The sequence below is a fragment of the Lipotes vexillifer genome, unplaced genomic scaffold, assembly GCF_000442215.2.
Source record: "Lipotes vexillifer unplaced genomic scaffold, Lipotes_vexillifer_v1.1 scaffold23, whole genome shotgun sequence".
In the NCBI taxonomy this organism is placed as follows: domain Eukaryota; kingdom Metazoa; phylum Chordata; class Mammalia; order Artiodactyla; family Lipotidae; genus Lipotes; species Lipotes vexillifer.
This window is the reverse complement of record NW_006796283.1, coordinates 2,538,106-2,563,381: the sequence shown is the minus strand read 5'-3', so window position 1 is coordinate 2,563,381 and position 25,276 is coordinate 2,538,106. Positions and strand designations below refer to the sequence as shown.

The 25,276-nt window shown below is 49.8% G+C and overlaps 1 protein-coding gene across 1 annotated transcript in view; it reads left to right on the top strand.

Moving 5' to 3' along the window:
* The first annotated feature begins 169 nt into the window (after nucleotides 1–169).
* The window catches only part of KLHDC4 (kelch domain containing 4), a 57,695-nt gene continuing 32,588 nt past the window's right edge, over nucleotides 170–25,276 (top strand). The window contains exons 1-5 of the mRNA XM_007468428.1: nucleotides 170–265; nucleotides 4,064–4,155; nucleotides 6,824–6,902; nucleotides 7,476–7,574; nucleotides 13,033–13,169. Coding sequence (XP_007468490.1) covers nucleotides 170–265; nucleotides 4,064–4,155; nucleotides 6,824–6,902; nucleotides 7,476–7,574; nucleotides 13,033–13,169 — 503 coding nt within the window. The remainder of the gene's footprint in view (nucleotides 266–4,063; nucleotides 4,156–6,823; nucleotides 6,903–7,475; nucleotides 7,575–13,032; nucleotides 13,170–25,276) is intronic.

Sequence of the window (25,276 nt, the reverse complement as noted above, 5' to 3'; positions counted from 1 at the left end):
GCCCCGCCCCGCCCCGCCCCGCCCCGCCCCGCCCCCTCTCCCGGAAGCGCGCGGTGGGGGGCGAACCGGAAGTGACGCGCTTTCTGCGCGCCGCCCAGCTCGTATTTTTTGCGCGCTGCGCGCCGCTCGAGACTTGCGGGCGTTCCGGCATCTCCTCTGACCCGGCGCGATGGGCAAGAAGGGCAAGAAAGAGAAGGGCCGCGGGGCGGAGAAGACGGCCGCCAAGATGGAGAAGAAGATGTCCAAGCGCTCGCGGAAGGAGGAGGTGAGCGGGGCCGGGAGGCGGGCTGGCCTCCTTCGTCCCGGGTCTCGTGCGTAGCCGGGCCCCCTGTGCTGGGCGCTGGGAGGGGCCGGGCTGAGCGGGCGCGCCTCTGCAAGCCTCAGCCCTCGGCTTTAAAAGAGGGTACGTGATCCTCGCGGCAGCCCTGAGCAGTGAGCGTCAGTGGAATAAGTGGCACTGTGGGACGTTCCAAAACAGTTCTCTGTGTCTCTCTCCGTCTCTGTCTCTCCTCCCTCCCTCCCCCTTTTACTCTCCCGCTCTCTTTCTCTCTGTCTTTAGAAGTGTCTACAAATGGATCAGTGCTGAGCTTAGAGGAGAGCTCTCTGCTCTTAATTGACTGTTCACGGGCTCCCTAACCCGGGGCGGTTTATAGTGGTTAATGAGTGTTTGCTGCGTGCCAGGCATTGTGCTCTCTGGGCTTCAGTTCTTACAACCAATTGAGTTAGGTAGCTTTGGCGTCCCCATCTGACAGGAAATCAGAAGCTAACAGGTTACGCGCAGCTCAGGGTCACACAGCTGTGAGGTGGCTTGGAGCTGGCATTTGACCGGGTGTCCCTGATCCAGAGCTCTGGACCACATACCCTTGTCCCTTTTCTTCCCAAGGCATTCGTGTCTCCATTTCCTCATCTGTCAAATAACGGGGTTGAGCCTTTTCTCTCCCCGTCTCCTATCATTTTTTTGGCAGGGGAACTAAGCGGGTGGTCTTGGGGGGACAACTTGGAGTTCTGCCCAGTGCAGAACTCACGTGTCAGCTACCTGGTTGACACCTTCAAGTGGCTGTCGCGCAGATTCCTCCCCTTCTACACTGTCCTGTTGAAGCCCCATCTCTTCCCCCTGCTGGGGAGACCTGCATCACCTGGGCGCACTCCCGTCCAGCCACGCAGCTCTGTGCTGTGTCTCAGACATGCCGCCTCCTTTCTGCACCTCAGCCCCAAACACATTCTTCTGCACTGGCTCCTTTTCATCTTTCAGCTTGTTGTCCCCCTGGAGACGCTTTCCCAGACTAGGCTGCCTGCGCTGCCAGACCTGCCCTGTCCCAGCCCCTCGGCCCCGTGATGGTGATGCTCAGCCGCTTGAGAAGTGCTGCCTTAGAGTGGTAGGAGGGAAGCTTACCTGGCTCCTGGACCTTGTTTTAATCTGGTGAGATTTGTTCAACGTGCGGGCATGGGGAGCGGCTACTAGATTCACTGGCAAGATGTGGAGGAGGTGGGGGTTGAAGCGAGTCACCCAACAGTCACCGCACCAAAGTTGCGTCCTCTTGCCTGCACGCAGCAAAGCCAACCTACAGACCCTGGGTTGTGGTGAGGGAAACTGTGGGGTTTATTGCAGGTGCCCAGTAAGGAGTCCAGGCGGCTGGTGCTCAGAAGACCCGACCTCCCTGAAGGCTTTCAGGGAAGGTTTTTAAAGACAGGATCAGGGAGGGGGTGCTGTGGGCTGTGTGATCAGCTTGTGGACATACTTGTTGTTGCTTGGTGGTGAGGTCATCGGGAGTCAACATCATTAACCTGTTTCCAGCCCGTCTGGACTCTGCATTCCCGTGGCGGCACGCAGTTAGCTTCCTCCACCTGGTGAGGGTTTCCGTATCTGCGAAACAGCTCCCAGGACACGGCGCAGAGTATCATCTGCAGCTGTTGAGGAGGAACTAAAGGTCCTTGACTTTAAGATCAAACTATCATTATTTTGTCCTCCTTGACTCTTTTTCTTCTTTCTGCATTTTCTCCCTTCTCTGATTAAATTTATTCTTTGGAACTCGGGAAGGCCTACGAGGCTAAAGGTTTTCCACAGACAAGAGGCAGGCAGAGGACATGTTGGCGGGGGGGGGGGGGGGGGGGGGGGGGGGGGGGGGGGGGGGGGGGGGGGGGGGGGGGGGGGGTGCGGTTTCTTGTTCCCGGAAGGCTTCATAGGGTCCTGCTCAGTTACACGACGGCAGAGCCTGTGCACCTAACTAAGGGGTCGACGAGGCCTGCTCCCAACCAGAGACACCGTGCTCGTGCCTGCCCTCGTGTGACAGGGTTTGATGCTTCCTGCCGGTCTAGCCAGGTGGGTGTCAGTGCCACTCGCCCCAGGACTGATACAGCAGCTCTCCCTCCAGGCCTGCCGCTGCTCGTCGCAGCCACGCCTTCCTCCCACCTTGTTCCCATCTTCCCTTCTCCCTTTAAGGAAGATAATTTCTCGGGTGCGTGACAGTGGACTAGGAGCTCTGAGCTTATTGAGGCTCCAGCAGTCACTTCTCCACGCACGTCTTCCTGTAAGGGTCCAGCGATTCAGTAACTTATCTTGAGTAGCTAATTACACATAGGAGTAGCAGGATGACGGATGTTTTTGTGGACTCACGCGAAGGTGAAAATTGGTAGAGCCAGTTGGGTCCTAATTTGTCAATACCTAGAAAGGTGGAAGTTGCAACCTAGCAGTTACCCACCTAAAGGTTTACCTTGGAAAAATTACCCCCAGCTACACAAAGACGGGTATTAGAACGGCCGAGGTAGTATTTCTTGTAAAAAAGAAAATTTTGGAGTTGACCCAGATGTTCAGCAGCAGCTGGATGGTGCAGAAGCCACGTAGCTCCGCCACCGTGACGATGAACGGGTTCAGGGCATCAGACCTTTCTTTCAGCAGTGTTAAGCAGAAAAGCAAGTTGCAAGGGAATGTTCAGTACGATAACGTTTACGTGGAATTGAAAAACCTAAAACAATAACGTACATAGTTTAGGGATACATAACGCGTAGTAAAAGTATAGAGAGAGAGTGTGAGAGTAACGAGCCCTCCGTTCCAGAGAGCGGCTGCCTTCGGGAAGGTGAAGGGGGTACACATGGTGGGGGCGGGGTTGCAGGTGGCTGTTCAGGCCCAGGGGGTGTGATGCTCTGATGAAAGGAGCTGAGAGGAAGCCAGTGCGGCTGGGAGAGTGAGGAGGTGGGGTAGGATGTGAGGCAGGCGAGGGAGGGAGAAGGGTCTGGAAGACCCGCTTTCAGGCCCTGCAGAATGTGGAGCCTGGGAAGGAGAGCCGGGGTAGTGTGGAGTGGGGTGGCGTGGGAGGAAGGACGGGGGGACAGATGCCAGGTCTCAGCATGAGCAAGGTGCTGGGCTGAGCGTTGAAGGGAAGGATGGGAGACTTTCCTGTGACAGACATGGTGCATCACTGCGGGTGGGCGGCGCTACTGTAAATGCAGGGACTGAGGGCGGGAAGACTCAGTGCCAATGCTGCCCAGCTGTGCACGGAAATTGGCGCCTTAACGTCTAAATTGGTTTCTGTGGTCCTAATGGTGGAGACCTTGGTACACGGATTGGCTGCAGCTGATAGGTATCGGCCCCCACCGCGCAGGTGCCGTTCTAAGCAGACTGACATGTCTGGTTCGTTTGGAGCTTATGTTTTGTTATGTTGGTGCGAGGGAGGTGGAAACAGAATAAATAAGTGAACAAGAAAACATCAGACCCTGCTCTGCAGACAGCAGAGCAGGCTGGTGTGGTGGCCCAGGCCTGGGTTTCCAGGGGTGGCTGAAGGTGTTGGCGTGAAGTTGGGTGGGCTTGTCTGAGAGGAAGGCCTTGGGGGGCCGGGTGAGGGTTTGGAAGGAGATGAAGCACATGCCGTGCACAGGAAGGTCAGGCCCTGAACATTTGTGCATGTGTCAGGTTCTGTCTGTTTGAAATGGGAGAAACAAGTTGTAATTCACGGATGTGACTGGACCCCGGTCAGGTCAGAGGGGCTGGGGAAAGCTGACCCAGGCATCTGGCCACATGATAGGGTTTAAGGAAGCGTCTCACGTGTGGTGGCTTGTCTGTCTACAGGAGGACCTCGAAGCCCTCATAGCCCACTTCCAGGCTCTCGATGCCAGAAAGACTCGAATCGTGGAGACACCCTGCTCCCCACCTTCTCCAAGGTAAGCAGCACGGACTCTCCAGTGTAGCTGCTGACCTGAAGTTCTCTGGTATAGACTGGAAAAGTGCTTGAAGTAGGCACCGTGTTTTCGTAAGTAACTGGGCACTCGGGATATTTTCATCATGAAAACCCGCCAGATCAGCTCCCACAAAACAATTGTTTCACTTCCGCTTAGGAAGAGTGGGAGTGGGCAGCTCAGCTTCATGCTCTTGTCGAAGCACGGCGGTGAGGTCTCCCGGCGCAGCTGCTCTGCCGGCCAGGGAGGCTGTGGGCTCGGCCGCCCGCCACCTGGTGACGGCCTGTGGGCGTCCGTGAGCTTCTCCTTCTCAGGTTTCTAAAGGCCCGTCACGTGCGAGACTTAAAAGCATGATAGCTTTTTGCTGTGTTCGTTCATAATGCTTTCAAATTCTCATGTGAAAAGTGTGACCGTTAATCGTAAACTGTCTGTTAGCCATTTTAGGTGGGTTTGTAGTTTATGTGAGGAGCTCCAGCATCTTTTGTAGGATTTGAGACCCTGTGGAAGGAGCAGGCTCTGGGGTTTCTTTTGTTTTTTAAAAAACAATTAATTAATTAATTAATTTTTGGCTGCATCAGGTCTTCGTTGCTATGTGGGGGCTTTCTCTAGTTGCAGAGAGCGGAGGCTACTCTTCTGCGGTGTGCAGTCCTCTCATTGCGGTGGCTTCTCTTGTTGCAGAGCACGGGCTCTAGGCGCATGGGCTTCAGTAGTTGTGGCTCGCGGGCTCAGTAGTTGCGGCTCGCGGGCTCTAGAGTGCAGGCTCAGTAGTTGTGGCGCATGGGTTTAGTTGCTCCATAGCATGTGGGATCTTCCCGGACCAGGTCTCGAACCCGTGTCCCCTGCGTTGGCAGGTGGATTCTTAACGACTGGACTACCAGGGAAGCCCCAGGCTGTGGTTTTCCCTGGCTTCTTGCTCCTTTCTTCTCGTCCCCTTGGCTCCGGAATGCCAGTTCTCTAATTTGATCCAGGGATTCAGGCTCAATAGTTCTTACACTTGCTCCTGGCAGAGCAGAGGCTAGACACGGGGTGCATCAAGCTAGGAGCCCAGGGAGGCTGAGTGACCCTGATAAGGAGATGCCGTGTCCTTTGGAGAAGGGGAAATGCCTTAATTGCACGAGCATCCGGGGCTGTCTTGATCAGTTGAGAAATGATTTGCTTTGTTTCCCTCAGACCTGAGTGGAGGCCTTGGTCTAGCACGTCAGGAAGGGAGGTGGTAAGAGTGCCCCCTCTGCTTCAGTGGGTGCAGGGCATGGCCCCGAATCCCACGACTTTGCCCCCGGCGTGCGATCATTACCTGTTCAGGGTTGGGAGCAGTGTGCTTACCCCTGAGCAGACACAAGCGGCCTTGCAGCCGCTCCCAAAGTTGCAGATCCTTCTTATTCTTTGGCTGTTAAATTCCGTTAGGAATCTGTTGTTATTTTCCTTGTATTTATCATGTTATCGTTGAGGCCAAGCGTAAGAGTCACACCTGGTAGGTGGACGTTTTCATCTGAATTGTTGAAGCAGATAAATCCTTGAGACCTTTGAGGCTTTATCTGTACAGCACCCCTGAGCGAATTCACTTTGAAGGTGGGTTGACTTATTTTGGATGACATTTTTCCTGAAGTATGCTACCCAAAAAGGCCAGGTGTAATGTCACAATATGATGTGAGACATTGGCAGTTCCATGGGTCAGCTGGGAAGCTTCCTGGCAAAAGGGAGCAGTTGGAGCTGAGATCTACTGGGATGCAGACGTTTTGGTGGTAACCTTAGTACCTTGTCACCTCCACCTCTCTATCGCATCATGGGGAAAAACCCATGAAAATTACCAAGTTTAAGTGTGTACGTCCCCACGTCTTGGCTCAGAGCTAGTTTAATGGGGACATGAGGATGAGGTGCTTGGTTGTACCAGAGCCCAGGGTGCACTATCTTGACTTGAGGATTTGACTACAGAGTTTCTCAGCCTATAGAACGTCTCTGTCTATATTAAATCCCCAGGAGGAAAACAGTTTCCAGATTTCCCAGACTTCCTTGACCTTGAAACCCTTTGCCCTTTGAGAAGCGTCCTGTGGGATTAACGTGGTGGAGGGCACCTTGGGGAATGCTGCTCTAAGGGTTTATTCAAGAAGGGTATTTTCCCTCTCGGTCACCGTACCCTTCGTTACTTCCTGCTGCGATGGTCAGGACCTACTTGTAATTCCCTTATGGCTATTCCCTTGTCCTCGTGTGTGAAGTAAGTAGAAAAGTATTTGCATTTTCTAGATGGAAGGGATCTGGGTTGTATATTGAAATGCTTCAATACTGGATCTCTTAGAACAGTTTAGATTGTGATTTAAGAGGACAGACCTTTAAAACAGGACAGTTCTGGAACATTGGCACATAAATAGGAGCCCCTGGGCTTCCCACTGCTGATGATTTTCAGCCAAACGCTGTGTGAGTAGCCCCTGCCCTCGTAGGAGACTGAGCCTGGGTGTTAGTGTCTTGATGGTGAGGCTGCTTTTAAGGGCGGTGCTTCAGCTTCTGTCCTCAGTGCCAGGCTCCTCTTTCACATAAGTTTAGGACAGGCATGTCCCTGGTGGTGAAGCACTCTGATGGAAAGGAGAACGGCTCTCAGTTTGGGCGTCACATGGTTTGATTTTGTGTTGAGCTGCTTTGCTGCTTGTGTCTCTTGCAGGTTAAATGCCTCACTCTCTGCTCATCCTGAGAAAGAAGAATTAATCCTTTTCGGAGGTGAATATTTCAATGGCCAAAAAGTTACGTATATATTTTCTTCTTTCCCTCCAAGTTTTCATGGGTCTCATTTAGAGGAAACTTCATTTTAAGCTGATATCAGATGTTCATGGTCCTTTAACTCCCCTCTTGTGTGTCTACATGTCAGGACTGGCCTGGGCCATGGTCCTTGACAAGCCACCAGGTTCCTTAGGGACCTTTAGGGTCACGCCTCTTACTGCCTGCGTGAGGTGGGCCAGTACCCTGCTGTTCTTCCTCATGATGGGTTTCCGAAGGCGTTTGAATAGGGAAAGTGCTGACAAATTGCAGAGCAATTGATAAATTGTAAAACCTGTAATTTTTATTTTTGAGCAGACCAGAAAGCCCTGGCTTTCAGAGCTATAGATGAAACAGTTCCAAAATCCTGAGTTCGCCTTCCCTGCATGGCGGTCCAGAGATGGTCTTTGTCATTGTGTCATCACCCTGAAGGGTCCGGGGACCAGCCTTAGAAAACACGTTTCCCGGGGAGAGCTAGTGACTGAGATCCTACCTTCCACTTGCTGCCGCTTGTGTGGAAGCACCATTGGTGACGCTAAAGTGCCTCTTCCTTTCTGCAGACCTCTTTATATAATGAACTGTACACCTACAGCATCAGGAAGGACGCCTGGACTAAAGTCGAAATCCCCAACCCACCTCCGAGGCGTTGTGCTCACCAGGTACGTGTCTGTATGGCCATCAGCCTCCCCTGCTCTCTCGCTGGGGCTCTGACTCAGGATTCCACGAAAGACCTTTAGAGCTGGTAATGGCGGGCAGCCTGGTATGGAGACGCTGGGCCTTGCCCCTGGCCCTCACTCTGCCACCTCCAGCTTGGCCTTGTTTCTGAGCTCCTTCACCCTCAGCCTTCACCTGTGAGGCTGGAGGTGAACTCCTGCTCTTGCAGGTGGTGTGAAGCCAGGTAAAAATACCGGCGTGGCGCCTGGCGTGGAGCTGTCAGGAAAATGCTCCTGTATTTGAGTGAGAGAGGCTCCCACAGGCCCAAGATCTGGTGACCAGAGAGATGAAAACAAAAAGACAGAAAGAAAAGTGTCAGTGGTTACAGAAAGTAGCTATTGCAGAGTGAAGTGAGTCGTGCCCAGGGACGCTGAGGGAGCAGCGCCAGGTCGGCATGCTTTCAGCTCGCTTCCGCTCACCCCAGCGAGCTCCGTCAGAGCCGATGACTTACCAGGGAAGGGGTCCTGGTTTCATGGTTCCACATTGGTACGCTCCACGAGGACAGGCATTGGTCTTTCTTGTTCATTGTACCCGGGACAGTGTTGGGGCTCAAAAGTTAATCTGAAAGGGTGATACCTCTCCAGTGTCAGCCTACTGCGGCACGACTGAAACATCCCTCCACAGTGTGTGGTTCTCTTTTTTCTAATCCTGTGCTCAGAATAGCCTCCCGATTGAAATGGGGTCTTTGAGGGGGAGCTGACTGCCTGAGCTGCATAGACGTCTCGTGCATAGCCGGGATTGCAGGCATTTGGACTGGTTCATCTTCTGGAAGAGAGGCATGCACTGCTTTCTGATTTAAAAACTAGACCTTAGTAAGGCTGGGTTTTAAATAATCAGTGGATCTTGATAAGTTCTAGTCCATTCACTGGAGCCCTCTCCAGTTCTGAGAATGCATCCACCCCAGGCCTGCAGGCCAAGCACTTAGTCCTGTCCTGTCCCATCCCGGCCCATCCGGTGGGGAGCGCTCCCTGCTCAACGCCTCTCCAGTTCCTGGGCCCCAGGAACGCAGGCTGAGGTGCTTCTTTGATGTTCGTTTTCTTATCCGTTTTAATCGGTTATTAACTCTGTTCTTGAAGAATTAGTGTCATTGAGATTTTTGAGAAAAACGTCTTTGAGATTTTTAAGTAAGTTACTTCGGCAGGCTCCGATTTGTATGTACATCTTGTGAGTACTTTATGAGTCTGAGGCTTAATGTTATCCCTGTAGATAAGGTTGGCTTGCTGTTTACTCTGAGAATTTCACAACAAATCAGGGCTGTGGGAAACAGATAATTGCTTATAAAGTCTTTTGTCTAAAGGTCATTACAGTTCAAATTCCACTACGTTAAATTCTGAGACATAAAAATTTCCTCATGGGACTTCCCTGGTGGTCCAGTGGTTAAGACTCCGTACTCCCAACACAGGGGGCCCGGGTTTGATCCCTGGTTAGGGAACTAGATCCCATGTGCTGCAACTGAGACCTGGTGCAGCCAAATAAATAGATAAATAAATATTAAAGTTTTTTCCTCATTATGGACTAGGTTATGAATGTGATGATAGAAGCCATGTTCTTTATCTTGAATCAGTTAGGGGCAAAATGAGTAGAAAGAGAAAGCTTATACGTGGACCCTTTGTTCTGTCTTTTCTCTCTAGATTTTTGGGGGGTTATTTTATTTTGTTCATTCAGTCATTCGTTCATTTAGCTGTGCTGTGTGGCTTGTGGGATTTTAGTTCCCCAACCAGGGATCGAACCCGTGTTCCCTGCATTGGGAGCGTGGAGTCTTAACCTGGGACTTCCCTGGCGGTCCAGTGGTTAAGTTACTTTAGCGTGTAATTTGAGAGTTCAGTGGCCTTTTCTGAAATGAATACAGCCAGTGAGAGAAGGGAAAGTGTCACGAAGCCCACTGAAGGTGTGCCTGACGACCATCTGTCAGGCCTCACCTGTCAGGCCTTGGCAGGTGCTCCCCTCCCGGCACCCGCCCTTGGGGAGAATGTCAGGCGGTCCTGCCTGGACGGGCTGACGGGACTGTTGAGGATTGAGGGGTGGGGGAGTGGGAGGTGCGGGCGCAGACGGAGTTCACATTTTGTTACTTGCCTGATGGTTTGTTTCTCCCCAAGCAGTGACTGACTAAACTCACTTGAAACAAAATGCATTCTCTCATACAGTAGAACAAAAGGTTCCATATGGTTAAAAAAATGTCCCCTCTGTTCTCATCGGCCTTGGTGCAAGCATGAGCGGTGGGCAGTTTATGTAGAAGGGTTAATGTTTACAGAATGCCTGTTCTTGCGTGAGCAGAAGTGCACTGACAGTGCCCACATGAGCTGCGGAGAGTGTTTTCCTCCAGCTCAGTCGCAGCTTCATTGCCGTCCATCCGAGAAGGTGTTGCAGACTTGTTCCTTGGGAAATTCTGAGCATCTTTAACATGCAAGGCACTCTTGTAGAGCTGGGATACAGCAACAAAAAAGACACATTTGCCATTCTTGGTGATGTCCCATATTTTGTGTTTTCTTTGGTCCTGATGGCCTGACACGTTTTTAGGACTTGGCTTTCACAAAGCTGACGTATGTGGCTGATGTCAGAATCCATTCACAGAGTCTGTTGTTTGGACTCCATTGTGCCTTTTTTTTTTGACCCTTGGAGGGAGAGTTGTGAACTTAAGGTTTTCTAGACATGATTTTATTCCAGTTAAGACAACAATACAGAAACCCAAACACCTGGGAGGCATGCAGCCTCGTGGGACAAGTAGCAAAGTAGATGCTGGCTAGGACAGCCCTGCCTTGTATGGGGAGCAGTGCCGTCCTACTTTGGTCTCTGGGCAGTGCTTTGCCTCTGTTAGATCCAGGGAATGTTGGTTGTTTACATGTTTGTTTATTATGTTCATGTTTTCTTCTAAGTCTTTGGACATATTTATAACTTTTCAAGTCCTTGTCTGCTGATTCTCTCATCTGTGTCATTTCTGGGTCTCTTTGTATTGACTGACCTTGTTGATATGGGTCACATTTTTCTGCTGGAACCGTGTGGTTAGATGATAGACTTTGTGGATGCAAAAGCAGATCTTAGGGAAGCCTGGGCAAGCCCCAAAGCTGAGATACATCCCTGAGCACTAGGGCAGTTTTTGTCTTTTTAGATTCTCACATGTCTTCGTATTCACAGCATTCCACTGGGGTCTTCTTCATACTCCTTCTCTGTCAGCTTGTCATTGTTGTGATGCCTTCTGCAGTTTCAGCCTGGCCCACAAGGAGACAGCATCCTCTGTCTGTGTCACGCTAGTAAAGTGGGTGGTGTTTGGGACGCCCAGACCCCTCCTGCCATGAGCATGACGCCATTCAGCAAAGGGCCGCTGGAGGGTTGACTGTCTGCATTTGTTTTCATTCATCGACAGATGATGAGTTTCGTTCTGGTAGGTGGCTCAGCCTCGTGCAGATCACCATGCGCCTTTGGAGGCTCTCTCGAAGAATGGTAGCTCTATGGCGTGGCCTTTCTGGGGTCTCTCGTGAACGCCCTGGGTATTCAGTGGCACCTATCACTCTGGTTGGAACTTGTCTGTCTCCGAGCCCCCTGTGAGCTCAGGTCGTTTTCAAGTTTTCAGCCTCACAGTGATGGTGCCCACCGTGTGCCCGGCCTCCGGTGGTCTCAGTCTGCACACGTGTGGCTTAGTGTTTATGGGCTCCAGGGGAACCACCCAGACTTCAGGGTGCTCTGCCCTGCAAATTCCAGCTGCCTCAGCATCCTGGAACTCTGGCTTCTGTTTCCTCAGCTCACCAGGACCACGGGGGTGTGAAACTGCCTGCGGGGTCAGAGGGCTGACCTTGCTCGTTTACCGTGTCTCAGGGTCACGGTCCTGCACGTCATGCTGTCTGGCTGTCGTGCTTCATAGGTTTTGTCCAGTTTCCTCCTTGTTTACAGTGGGAGGGCTGGCATGGTGCTGATTGCTGAGCCTGGTCAGAAGTGGAAGTTTTCTGCCTGTCTCTATAGTTCGCATCTTCTCTTGAGTAGTATGTTAGCTCTTTCTTGCTGTTTATGGTCTTTGAGGAGGAGGTTAGTACAGAGCCCTCAGATCACTGGCCATCAATCCACCTTCGTGTCGTCCCCAGAGTTTTGCCTGTGATGGGACGTGGGAGACACACTCTGGTCACAGTCTTTTTTCTCGCCTGGGGTTTGACTTCATTTTTTAAGAATGGCTCTGAAAACTGATTATGTAAGTAATAAATATTCATTGTGAAAAAAAAAAAGAAGATAATGAAAGCAGAGTAAGTCCATTGTCCATTCTTCCAGAACTCCTAATTTATATTTTCTGCATCTTTTCTCTGCATCTGTGATTCATATTTCTATGCATTTCATATTAGTTGGACTATACACATACGTGTGTATACATGTGTGTGCACGTATATGCACGTGTATGTGTATGTATATATGCATATATTCTCCCTGTACTGTTCTTCCCAGTTAACGCATTATTTGTGGTGTTATCCTGGGACATTCAGCAGCTTCTATGATACGATATTTCAAAGCTACCTTGTATTGCGTAGCGTGAAAGTACTACCTGAACTTCATTAAGCTCAAAAAAACGTGTTAGGTTTAGGCCTGAGCTAATCCTCATGTCTGGTTTAAAGATTTGAAGTGATCAGTTTCTTTCTTTATAATTACTGGGGTTTTAGAGTCCTAGGAAGCTGGCTTGTCTCTTGATAGGTCAGTCCTGAGAAGATGCACAAGACTGAGTGAAAATGGTGTGTGTGGGGGCACATCATCCTAAATGTGGCACCAGGACCCTCCAGTTAGTCCAGGACAGGAGCAGCATCGGTGATGGAGCCGCAGTTCTGCAGCGTTAAGCTTAATTAAGCGAAGGACCACACTTGCAGTGCAAGCCCCAGGGTGCTCAGAGGGTGCCCGGGGCGGGCCTTCTGGGAACCACCATCTGACCGCCCAGTGTGTGCTTGTCCGTGGTGGTTTGCAAGGGCAGGAGGCATTCACACGGGCTGCTTTGGAGCACCTGGCATCCAGCTGCTCCCGACCCAGTTCCCCTGCCCTGGCCCCACTGTCCCTGCTGCCGTTGGCACTGCATGTGAGCCCCTGGCCAGACGGCCCTTTGATGGGTTCCCGTCCCGCACCCCCTTGCTGTGAAGGACGGGCCCAGTTGCCTCCTTCGCTGTCTGGGCCCAGGGCTGGTGACTGTCAGGGCGGGCTGGCCCACCAATGGCTTGTGTGGCTCTGTCAGCCCGGGCGGTCCCGCCTGGTTCCCACGTGGCCTGTGAGTCCTGGGCCTTCAGCAGAACCACAGAGGGGCAGAGGCTGCGAGAAGGACCTGACGGGGCAGGCATTTGAAGATGAGGTCAGGGCTTGGCACTGGGTGTTCTGGGGGAGGGGCTCCGGTTTTACCCGAGAGCTGTATGGCTGTGCCCTGACCTGTCGCCATTCTCTCAACAGGCTGTGGTGGTGCCCCAGGGCGGCGGACAGCTGTGGATCTTTGGCGGGGAGTTTGCCTCTCCCGATGGAGAGCAGTTCTACCACTACAGGGACCTCTGGGTCCTGCATTTGGCCACCAAGACGTGGGAGCAAGTCAGGTAAGGTGAGGAGCGTGACCCTGGGCCCGCCCCTGCCCCGTGCCGGCGTCTGGGGTTCACGGTGATGGATCGGCTCTTGTAGGATGATTCCAGGGCTCCGAGGGGCGCGGTTGCCCCGCCTGGGAGACCAGTCTGGCTGGTGACCAAAGTGAGGGAGGAGCTTCCCCTTCGGGGAGCGGCCCGGCCCGGTGCCGGCTGCCTGACATCTGGCTTCGTGGAGGGCGTTGCCAGGGTCTCTGGGACCAGCGCCACATCCGGGCTCGTTTTCCTGGTCCTCCCTCCCCTCGTCAGCGTCAACAGTGATCGTGTTTTCCTGCAGTTCTCCTGTCCATTTATCGCCCCAGAGGCAGCTCTGGGTTTCAGCTTGCTGCCCGTGGAGTGCCGTGTCACTGAGAGGAAGTATCCGGCTAGGTCTGCTTGACATAGGAATAGTGGAGCATCTAATAGGAAGGACAGGGAAGCCTTTGTGTCACTGTTCAATAAAGCGGGCTCGGCCATCGTTGGTGCTCGATTCCTGCTTCTGTTGGTGACATTGACGTGTGGTTGTCCCGTTCACCCCTGCAGTCTCTGTGGCCAGAGCCACACGCCTGACTCTGTAGAGAGATGGATGGTGTGTCTGCGTATAAATTATGTAGAAGAAGAAGCCTAGTAGCATGACAGACTGAAAGTGGAGTCAGTGGCTTTGCCCTCGTGGGGCACATGTGCGGCTCTGGGGCACCAGCTCTGTATTGTTAAAGCGGCTGCCAGGCTCCCCGCCTCAGTGGAGTGGAATTCGGGGGGGGTGCAGGGCTGCTGTCAGGTCTCGGGACTTGAATCCGAGAGAGGTCCCTGGAGGGTGTACTCTGTGGTCCCCTGAGGGGCCTTTTAGGAGCCCATGAACACCTGGCTGTCGGCCTGCTCAGATCGGCTTCCAGCCTGGAGTGTTAGACTAACCGTGTACAGAGTTGACCGTGAGAGTGATCGGAAGGTGCTCAGAGATTCCCAAGCTCGCTAAGCTGCCGGGGAAGCTCTGGAGAGCAGTCCTAGTAAAGTTGGACCCAGGGTGAGCCTTGGTGTGCTCTCCCGAGCGCCGCCTGCATCTTCTTGTCTTACTTGCTTTAGGAAAGGCATGGCGACTAAGAACTTTTCATATAAAAAATTGATTTCATTGTGTATATGTTGAGACCTAGTCATTTTCATTTTCCCTGTAATTTAAAGAGCGTTCAGGCCCAGAGCATGTACCCTTTTTTGTCTTTCTTGCTTTGCTTCAGTTATTCTTTTCAAAATCCAGTTGTTACTTCTTTGTTCACTTCTGGTGAATTGGTTCTTGATGTTTTCGTTGCATTTTTGTCAGCTTTGGTAGCTTTTGCCTGTAGCGTATGGGTGAGGGACGGTGAACGGCCCCGTGGGGCCTGTAGCACCCGTGGGGCCTGGTGTTGATGGTGGCGGCATGTTGTGGGCTGTCCCGTAGTGCCCTGCCAGACTGTGCTGTGGCGCGTGCTGTCTCGTGGCCTCCAGACCTTTCCGATTCTGTGACAGGTATTGCAGGTATTCGGTCCAGGGAAGCAGGGAGGCACTAGTGACATGCAGTCACTGCCCTTTGCAGAGCTCTCCGTGCCTGCTGTCCCTAGCCCCGCCTCACTGCGCACCTTGAGCTGTGTCCCGGCGTTATCGGCCTGGTTGCGCCTGCTCAGCATGCGAGGCCTCTGTCCTAAGTCAGAAGTTGTTCCTGATGAGCAGGTCTCTCATTACTTTTTTGCTGATTGTAATTAAAGTGGGAGAATTCCTAAAGGTATACTGGGGAACCTACGAAATGCTAATGTGAAGGTGCAGAGACAGAACTGAGCTGCCTTTCTCGTCACCCCTGTTCTAGCCTGGATAGAGTGGTGTGGCAGGGAAAGGGTTAGGCGCTTTATTTTTTGTCTTTTTTGTCTACAGCATCTTTGTTTTGAGCCTACCTTCTGGGCCGTTGTCTCTGGTTCTCGGTGGGGAGATGGGCAGCCGGGCAGAGCTGTGCTGAGCTGTTCTCTTCAGTGGCCAGGGTGTGGCGGTGCATTTCCCCAGAGCCCGTGGTCCCTGCGGGGCTGAAAGTCGGGGGACGGAGGGCCAGTCCCTGGCTTCTCCTCTTACCCTGTTTGCCGGGAGATTTTAAACGACCAGCTCAATTTCTGTGTTTCTGCTGCTCAGCCCAGTTCACTTACTGCTGCTTCACATGCCTACGGTTCTCAGATGCATTGTGTTCGAGGCTGGCTCTGTTTTTAAGGCCCCTGGTGGGATGCAAGAAATCGGAAGCGGTGTGCGAGAGATACTGTGTGGTGACGACCTCCGTTCCCCTTTGTCATCGTGGGCGCTGGGCTCGGTGCCTGGGCGTGCGCACAGCTGCAGCCCTTCCCCCGCCCTGCCCCAGCGTGTTCTGTGAGACCAGTGAGGAAGGTGTGCCCTGTGTGGCCCGTTCCTTGCTGTTACAGTGTCTGCAGCCACTGTGTGTAGGGAGCAAGCACGTCTCAGGGAAGGTTCCCTGAGTGAGTCAGTCACACACCGGAAGCCACAAGAGGGTGACTGTCTGACCATGGGAAACGTTAAGGTTTTTGTATCAGGAATGATGCCACCAGGAAAGTGTGGGAGTGGTGACAGGTTTACAGCGTGAAGTGAGCTCATGTTCAGAATAGAGGCTTTGTGTAGAGTAATGAGCAGCAAGCGGCCGGACGTGAGAAGGCAGCCACGAGTGGCTCACACGGAAGGTCGGACTGTCAGGTGGTGAGGGCTGGGCAAGCAGGGGTCCCTCCCGCTGGCTGAAGTGTCGGCAGGCAGCACCCGTCGTTCCAGCATCCTGTTGCTTGTGCCTGCCCCTCGACCCCATGTTCACTTTTAGGAATATACCCTAAAGAAATGTTCCCTCTCATTTTGTACAGAAAAGCTTGTACAAAAACCTAAGATGCAGAGCAACACGTGACAGAGTGTGTGTGCATGCACGTGTGCCTGCAGACTGGGCCAGAGAGCCGGTGCAGGCACACATGCGTGCACACACGCGGTCCAGAAGGGTCTGGATGTTTCCGGGTTTTCTTCTGATTCCTTGATCTTCTCTTCCCACCTATCCTAGTATTGCTCCATTTTAATCGCTGTAGCTCTGTGGTTTATTTGGATAGCAGGAAGGTTTTTCTCATTTACTTAAAAAATTTGTCGTGCACTCATTTTTTTTTTAATTTTTAAATTTTTAAAATATTTGGTTGCATTGTGTCTTCGTTGCTGCGTGCGGGCTCTAGTTGTGGCAAGTGGGGGCTACTCTTTGTTGAGGTGCATGGGCTTCTGATTGCGGTGGCTTCTCTTGTTGTGGAGCACGGGCTCTAGGTGCACGGGCTTCAGTAGCTGTGGTGCGCAGCCTCAGTCGTTGTGGCTCGCGGGTTCAGTAGTTGTGGCTCACGGGCTGTAGAGCGCAGGCTCAGTAGTTGTGCACGGGCTTAGTTGCTCCACGGCATGTGGGATCTTCATGGACCAGGGCTGGAACCTGTGTCCCCTGCATTTGCAGGTGGGTTCTTAACCACTGTGCCACCAGGGAAGCCCCACTCATTTTTTTCATGAGAGCTTCAGAATGTTCAAGTTCTGTTTTATAAATGTTCCAGTGGGATTTCGATTGGATCGCAGTTTGTCGATTTCACCTAGGGAGAATTGGCATCTGTCTAATCCTTAGCCTTCCCAGTCGGGAACATTTCACTTCTCTCCTCTTAGGAGTCTCAGTTAGGTTTATTTTTTATCCTCCAGAAACATTTAGACCGGCCCAGAGGTAGAGTTTCAAAGTCAGAGGGCGTGTGTTCCTGGAGCCTTTCTCCCCAGGCACTGTGGGCACAGCTGTCTGCAGCGCACAGGTGTTTTGTCTGGGGCAGCTCTTACTTGTTCTCAGGGTCCACTCTCACTTCACAGTGTAGCACATACTACCGCGGGGTGGCTACCCTATCTGCACTTTGGAGGGGGTGTCTTAAAGAACTTACAAGGTTTCACAGCAAGAGTCAGTGGTGGAGTGGCTGGGAGACTTGTCAGCCTGGGGAGATGGCTCAGAGCTGAGAGGATATCTCTCTGGGTGATTCTTGGACTTCAGTGCACCGATTAGCACCTAGGGAGCTCTGAAAATGCATGTTCCTGTCCTCGTCCCCCCAAACATCAAGTCTGATTCAGAGCCGCTTTAAAATGGGGCTCAGGAATCTGCATTTGACAGTAACCCCTCCCCACCCCCCTTAGTGACCTTGATGCAGGCAGCCCTGGATCACAGCTGGAGGCCTCGCCTACTGGTGGATCTCATGCATATTTTGAGCACTGTTCACTAATGTGAAAACGTCGACTGCCTTTTCAGAAGTATGAGGACTCATGTAAAATGCCTCTTAGATCCTTAACAATGACAGTGTGGGTATTGCTTTTGTAATTTACTACTTATTCCAAAATGAAAGCGTCACCCCACTGTTGTTTGGCAGGGCTGTGCATGCTTAATTGACGAGGCCCGCGGAAGCAGGCAGACTAATTACTGAAGTTGGTCTATCGATCCTGGGGGCTGGGTTACAGCGTGTGGGGTTTTGCCTTGGAGCTGCTGCCACTCGGAACTGGGCTTGGTTATTAATAGGCTGACACAATGGCTGCTGTCTCCTCTGTAATTTTTTCTTACTGACCTAAAAGAAAAGGGAAGGCGCTTCAGCCAAAATGAAGGCTGATTTTGCTATTTCTGGGGAAGATCACTGAGTCTGGGGGAATCCACACGGTGTGAGCTCAAATCATGGGAAAAGTGCAGGAAGAGGTCACTGTGAACCGAATTTATTCAGTCTCCAGGACTTGGCCCGGCACTCTGCATTCTTTTTGCCATGCTGCACAGCTTGCGGGACCTTAGTTCCCTGGCCAGGTTTTGAACCTTCACCCTTGGCAGTGAGAGCACTGAGTCCTAAGCAGGGAATTCTGTACATTCATTTTTTAGGACACATTTTTCACTCCTGTGGGGGTAGTTTACGTTTGGGGAGACTGAGACCAAGAAAAGGTTATATAACAGTAAAGGCCAGCAGAGGCAGAGTTAAATCAGTATGTAGTATATGTAGTCCCTTTGTTGGCTTTTAAGCAGGTTTTTCTCGTGGGAGGGCAGGGTGATTGATTCCCAGGCATCTGCTTTGTCTTTCATTTTTGCCCTTCTCGTGTTTCATCTGTAGCACGTTTACAACGAGCAGACCCGTAGGAGTTTGTATTATCTTACTTTATGCACATTCTCCATTCTTGCAACATTTAATTGACATCATAACGGTTTGAAAATGAGAGGAAAGGTCGTAGTGTTACTAACGTCAAGGAGACCAAAGCTTAGGGCTTCCCTGGTGGCGCAGTGGTTGAGAGTCCGCCTGCCGATGCAGGGGACACGGGTTCGTGCCCCGGTCCGGGAAGATCCCACATGCCGCAGAGCGGCTGGGCCTGCGGGCCATGGCTGCTGAGCCTGCACGTCCGGAGCCTGTGCTCCGCAGCGGGAGAGGCCACAGCAGTGAGAGGCCCGCGTACTGCAAAAACAAAAACAAAAACAAAAAAAAAGAAGACCAAAGCTTAAATGTCAGCACAGCCTCCTGATTTACATTGGACGAGTGTGACCAACTTTAACAGAGGTTTTGAGATTCCCTGCAGTGTCTGGCTTTGGTGGGACGTGCTGCACAACTGACCTGATTTAAAAAAAGAAACAAAAACAAGGCCTGGTTCGGTAAAACAGATTCTGTCTACTAATCGTGTTTTTACTTTTATACCAGACACAGCCTCTCTCCCCGTTCCCTGCTGCACCTCCTCCAGGAGGTCTGGGAGGAGGGTGGGCTGTGTTTAAGTGTATGTGCACCTGTGGGACTCTGAGGGCAGTTCGACGCCAAAGGCAGGACTCAGCATTTGCCTGCATGCTCAGTCTCTCACAGCGCAGACTCCACTATGGTAGGGTTATTATTATATAAACACTCCACAAATGGTTTCATTACTAATAGTAATAGTTAAAGTAAAAGCAGGGCACAGTTTGATAGGCTGCCTGGATTCTAGAGGCTGCTACTGGTTATTCTGTGCAATGTGAGTAAATACTTACTAAGTCCCAAATTTGTTGTTCAGTGGTACTTGGAAAAGTGGGCTGAAGTCTGAAGGGGCCCTGTTTGCTGAAGGGAGAGGTGCTGTTGCCTGCGTTTCCTGCTCTGGCCACATCGGACCCATTCTTGGAGGAGGGCCCTTTCCTTTTCTGAGGATGGGCCACTAGACTCGTTCCCCATCAGGTCGGCCTGTGTGGGCTTGAATCTCTGGGATGGTGAGAGAAGTTTTTCCTTTGCTCAGTAAACATCTCGGGAACAGCATGGTACTATGGTGTATCTTTTGTAAGGTGTAAACTTTCAAATAACTCAGGGAAGCATTTGCATACTGAGTGCTTAACACTCTGTTTGTACCCGAAGCCTGTGGAGCTATTAGACGCGTGTGCATCTTCTGTAAATGTCACCACAGCAGCTGGCTGGAAGGGGCCTGGGTGATACTGAGTGGCAGTATGCCCTGCCACAGCGCTGCTCTGCACCCAGCTCAGATGCGCTGGAAGCACTCACTCCCACGACAGTACACATGTATTTTTGCGCTGCTTATAGAGCTGGCTGAGTAGGACATGTTAATTTTTTAAGACTCCGTATTTAGGAGTGACGGCAGTTGAAAAGTGCCTGTTGGAGATTCAAATATAAACAGGCTTTTTTGGGTGGCTTTATTTTCTAAAGGGGTATATGGAGTCTTTTTATAGAAAACATTTCCCTTTTTGGTTACAAAACACAGTGGTACTTGGCTGCTGCCACAGAAAGTTAATTGAGTCCTTGATGCCTGGCTCACCAAAGGACAGAACACCCATCAGATTTGTGGCCAGAGGCTGCAGGAGGCCCTAACCTGGCCATCTTGGCTCTGGGGAGTCATCTAGAGATCCCTTGGCTCACTGGTGCTGTTTCCATAGGTCACTGGGCCATTCCATTCATGGTTACTGGAGTAACATTGGGAGCGTTTTGGGCTCCCTGTGTACCTTTTTTGAAGTAGAATTGGAAGCAAACCTATTAGTTTTTGAAAGAAAACCTGTTTCCCAGGTTGTACTTGTAAAGTACTGTAACAGACAGTTTCTCAGAAGGGAGGTTTGTTGCTTGCCCAGCACGGTGGTGGCCGTCTCCTTTACCTCCTCTGTTGTGCAGCTGCACATTGTGGCTTGTCTCCTCGGCACCCAGTGCCGGACATGGAAAAGTCGTGCCAGCCGCTTCAGCCTGTGGAGTGGGGCCAGCTCCGAGGAGAGCGCTGCTCTCACCGTGCAGAGTGCACAGGCAGGGTCAGTGCCCAGTGACGGCGTGAACCTGCGGTGGTGATGTCGTGGCGTGGCGCAGACCCTCCTTCTGAACCTTGTCCGTCTGGGATTTTTATCATGAATTTGGAAAAGAAAACATGCTTACTAGATTTGTGGGTGATAAACAGCTAGGAAAGGACTTCCCGGTGGCACAGTGGTTAAGAATCCACCTGCCAATGCAGGGGACACGGGTTCGATCCCTGGTCTGGGAAGATCCCACATGCTGTGGAGCATCTAAGCCCGTGCACCACAGCTACTGAAGCCCGTGCGCCTAGAGCCCGTGCTCTGCAACAAGAGAAGCCACCGCAGTGGGAAACACGTGCACCGCAAGGAAGAGTAGCCCCCGCTCGCCGCAACTAGAGAAAGCCCGCGCGCAGCAACGAAGACCCAAGGCAGTCAAAAAAATTAAGAAAATAAACAATAAATAAATTAAGAAAAAAAAACTAGGAAGAAAAGCAAATAAATTGGTTAGCAATTCAGCATCCAAAATTATCTTTGTGGACCAAATCTAGCAAGATGAAATTGAAGTGGGATAAGTTTTCCTTGTAGGTTGCATATAAATGTAGCATTTAAAGAAGCTGCCCTTGTTAGTAGAAGAGAAGTATTTAGTAAGTTGAAACGCTGGTAGTCATCTACATATGGTGAGGCTACTCTAAGACTGATGCTTAAAGATGAGATTAGCAGGATATAGTCTTCAGGAATAGGAACTGGTAATTTTTGGTTGACTTTCCATGGATGAGTACCACGGTTGGTTTGAATGACACATTAAAAGGCAAGTTAATAAGCTGAGGGCATTAGGGGAGAGAGACTAGGATGTTCAAGCATTTCAGGAAAGGTGAGGAGAATGGAATATTTTCTAGGTTGGAATAAGGGAAGATTCTGGAGGTCCTCATAGCAGTGTGTGATGAAATGTTCATCTGAGATTTGCTAGTGGGGAGACTCTGGGTTGGGCAGCTCACGCTTCTCTTTCATTTTGAGAGTCTTTGTGTTGTATTTTTTTTTAGGGCACCTGGTTTGGGGGGAAAGCTTTGTGGAAATAAATGGAGAATAATGCCTTGTATAGAGAAGCACTGGACTGGGCAGCTCAGGTTGTAACCATCTTTTGCAGCCTTGACGTCATGGTTGGATTGTGTAGGTGGGAGAGCCAGATTGAGATAGCACCAGCGCAAAACAAGGTGAGCAGAGGTACCTGGTGAGTGTGCTCGGGTGACCACATCAGCTCTTTTTACATCAGGTTGTTTCCTTACTGTTGAGTTTTAAGAGTTGTTTGTGTATTTTGGATAATAGTCCTTTATCAGATGTGTTTTTTGCAAATATTTTCTCCCAGACTGTGACCTTTAATTCTCTTGATACTATCTTCTGCAGAGCAGAAGTTTTACATTTATAGGTCCAGCTTATCTATCAGTTACTTTACATGTAGGCCTGTGATCCATTTTGAGTATTTTTTGCGAAAGGTCTGTGCTCAGGTTCATTCTGTTGCATGTGGATGTTCAGTTGTTCCGACACCATTTGTTGAAGAGACCGTCTTTGCTCCATTGTAGTCTTTGCTCTCTGGTCAGAGATCAGTTGACTGTATTTATGGAACTCTACTTCCGGGCTGCGTCGTCTCCACTGATCTCGCTGTCGACTCGTTCACCAGCACCGCACCGTCACGGTTACTGCAGCTTTACAGTGGGTCTTGCAGTCGCGGGTAACAGCCGTCCTCCGGCCTCGTTCTTCTCCTTCAGCATCGTGCTGACTCTTCTGTGGCTTTTGGCTTCTTCCGTATAAACTTGAGAATTCGTGTGCTGGTACCCATGAAATAGTTTACTGGGATTTTGATCGGGGCTGTTGGATCTATAGGTCAAGTTGGGAAGTGCTGACACCTCGGCAGTCCCGAGTCGTCTTATCCGTGAACGCGAATGTCCCTCCATTTGCTTAGTTCTTCTTTGGTTTTCTTCATCAGAATTTTGCCGTTTCCCCATATAGATTTTATATATATTTTGTTAGGTTCATACCTACGTACTTTGTGTTGTAGTGCTAATGTAAACAATAGTGCTTTTAATTTCAAATTTCACTTGTTCATTGCTGGTTTATAGGAAAGCAGTTGACTTTTGCATATTAACTTTGTTGCCTACAAGCTTGTTATAAATGCTTACTAGTTCCAGAAGTTTTCCTGTCAATTCTGAAGTATTTTCCATATAGATGATCATGTCATTTGTGAACAAAGAGAGTTTTTATGTTTCTTCCCAACGTGTATACATTTTATTTCCATTTCTTGCCGAATTGCGTTAGCAAGAACTTTTCAGTACGAAGTTGAAAAGGAGTGGTGAGAGAGAATATCCTTACCATGTACCTGCTGTTAGTGGGAAAGCCTCGTTTCTCATCATTAAGTATGACTTTAGCTGTAGTTTTTTTGGTAGATCTTTATCAAGTTGGAAAAGTTCCCCTTTATTCCAAGTTTGCTCAGAGTTTTTATCATGAATGGATATTAGATTTTGTCAAATGCTTTTTTTCAGCTGTTGATATGATCATGTGATGTTTCTTTTTTAGTCTGTCAAATCTGATGGCTTATATTGATTTTCAAACCTTGAACCAGCCCTGCATACCCGGGATAAATTCCACGTGGTCATAGTGTATACTTCTTTTTATATTTTTTTGGATTCAGTTTGCTAATATTTTGTCGAGGATTTTTGCATTTATGTTCACAAGAGATACTGGCCTATGGTTTTCTTACAGTGTCTTTGTCTGGTTTTGTCATTAGGGTGGTGCTGGGTAGAGGCTAGAAGCTGCCCTCAGAGACTTTGTAGAGCATTGGTGTAACTTCTTCCTTAAACGTTTGGCGGAGTCACCAGCGAGCCCTTCTGGGCCTTGTGCCTTTCTGTTTGGGAAGGTTATTAATTATTGATTACGTTTACTTAATAGATAGAGGCCTTTTCAGATGGTTTATTTCTCGTGTGGGTTTTGACGCGCAGTTGTTTGAAGGAGGTCCATTTCATACAGGCTGTCAAATTTGTGGGCATAGAATTGTTCACAGTATTCCTTTATTTTCATTTTAATTTCCATGTGATCTGTAGCGATGTCCCCTCTTTCATTTCTTTTTTAAATAAATTTATAAATTAATTAATTAATTCATTTATGGCTTCGTTGGGTCTTTGTTTTTTTTTTAATTTATTAAATTTATTTATTTTTTGGCTGTGTTGGGTCTTCATCGTCGCGTGCGAGCTTTCTCTAGTTGCGGCAAGTGGCCGTGCGTGGGCTTCTCATTGTGGTGGCTTCTCTTGTTGTGGAGCACGGGCTCTAGACACACGGGCTTCAGTAGTTGTGGCATGCGGGCTCAGTAGTTGTGGCTCACGGGCTCTAGAGCACAGGCTCAGTACTTGTGGTGCACGGGCTTAGTTGCTCCGCGGCATGTGGGATCTTCCTGGACCACGGCTTGAACCCATGTCCCCTGCATGGGCAGGCGGATTCATAACCACTGCGCCACCAGGGAAGCCCTCGTTTCTGATATTAGTGCTTTGTATCCTGTCTCTTTTTTTCTTAACTTGGCTAGGGATTTGTTGATTTTATCAGTCTTTTCAAAGAATCAGCTTTTCGTTTTGTTCATTTTTTCTCTATTCATTTCCTGTTTTCAATTTCATTAATTTCTGCTATAATTCTTTTTTTTTCTTCTTCTGCTTACTTTGGGTTTAATTTCCTCTTCTTTCTCTAGTTTCCTAAGGTGGAAACTTAGATTATTGATTTTAGATCTTCTTAATATGTGCATTCAACCCTATAAGCTTCCATTTAAGCACTGCTATCACGGCATCCCACAAATTTTGGTACGTTGTCTTTTCATTTCCATCTGACTTAAAATATTTAAAAATTTCCCTTGATAATTCCTCTTTGGCCTATGTGTTATTTAGAAGTGTGTTGTTTAATTTCTACCTTTTTTGGGATTTTCCAGTTATTTTTTTTTGTTACTGCCTTCTAGTTTAATTCTGTCATGGTCTAAGAGTAGACATTATATGATTTCTATACTTTTAATGTTGTTACAGTCTGTTTTGTGGCCCAGAATGGGGTCTGACTTGGTGAATGTTCTTTGTGAGCTTGAAAAAAGTGTGTGTTCTGCTGTTGTTGGACGAAGTAGCCTGTAGATGTCAGTTTTATCCACTTGATTGATGGGTGTTGAGTTCAGCCATATCCTTTCTGATTTCTGCTTGCTGTATCTTATCTGTCCATTTTGGAGAGGGGGGCATTGAATTCTCTGGCAATGATAATGGATTCATCTGTTTTTCCTTGCACTTCTGTTAGTTTTTGCCTCACGTAGTTTGACATTCTGTTCTTAGGTGCATACCGGTTAAAAATTGTTATGTATTCTTAGAGGATTGACTCCTTTATCGTTATGTAATGCCCCTTTTATCCCTGACAACTTTCCTTGCTTTGAAGTCGGCCCCATCTGAAATTAATATAGCTACTGTTACTTTCCTTTGATCATTGTTAGCATGGTATATCTTTCTTCATCCATTTCCTTTTTTAAAAAATTTATTTATTTTAACTTATTTATTCTTGGCTGCGTTGGGTCTTTGTTGCTGTGTGCAGGCTTCCTCTAGTTGTGGCAAGTGGGGGTTGCTCAGTAGCTGTGGCTCACGGGCTCTAGAGCACAGGCTCAGTAGTTGTGGCCCACGGGCTCAGCTGTTCCGCGGCATGTGGGATCTTCCCAGACCAGGGCTTGAACTCGTGTTCCCTGCATTGGCGGTTGGATTCTTAACCACTGTGCCACCAGGGAAGTCCCCATTCCATTTACCTTTTTTTTTTTTTTTTTTTTTTTTTT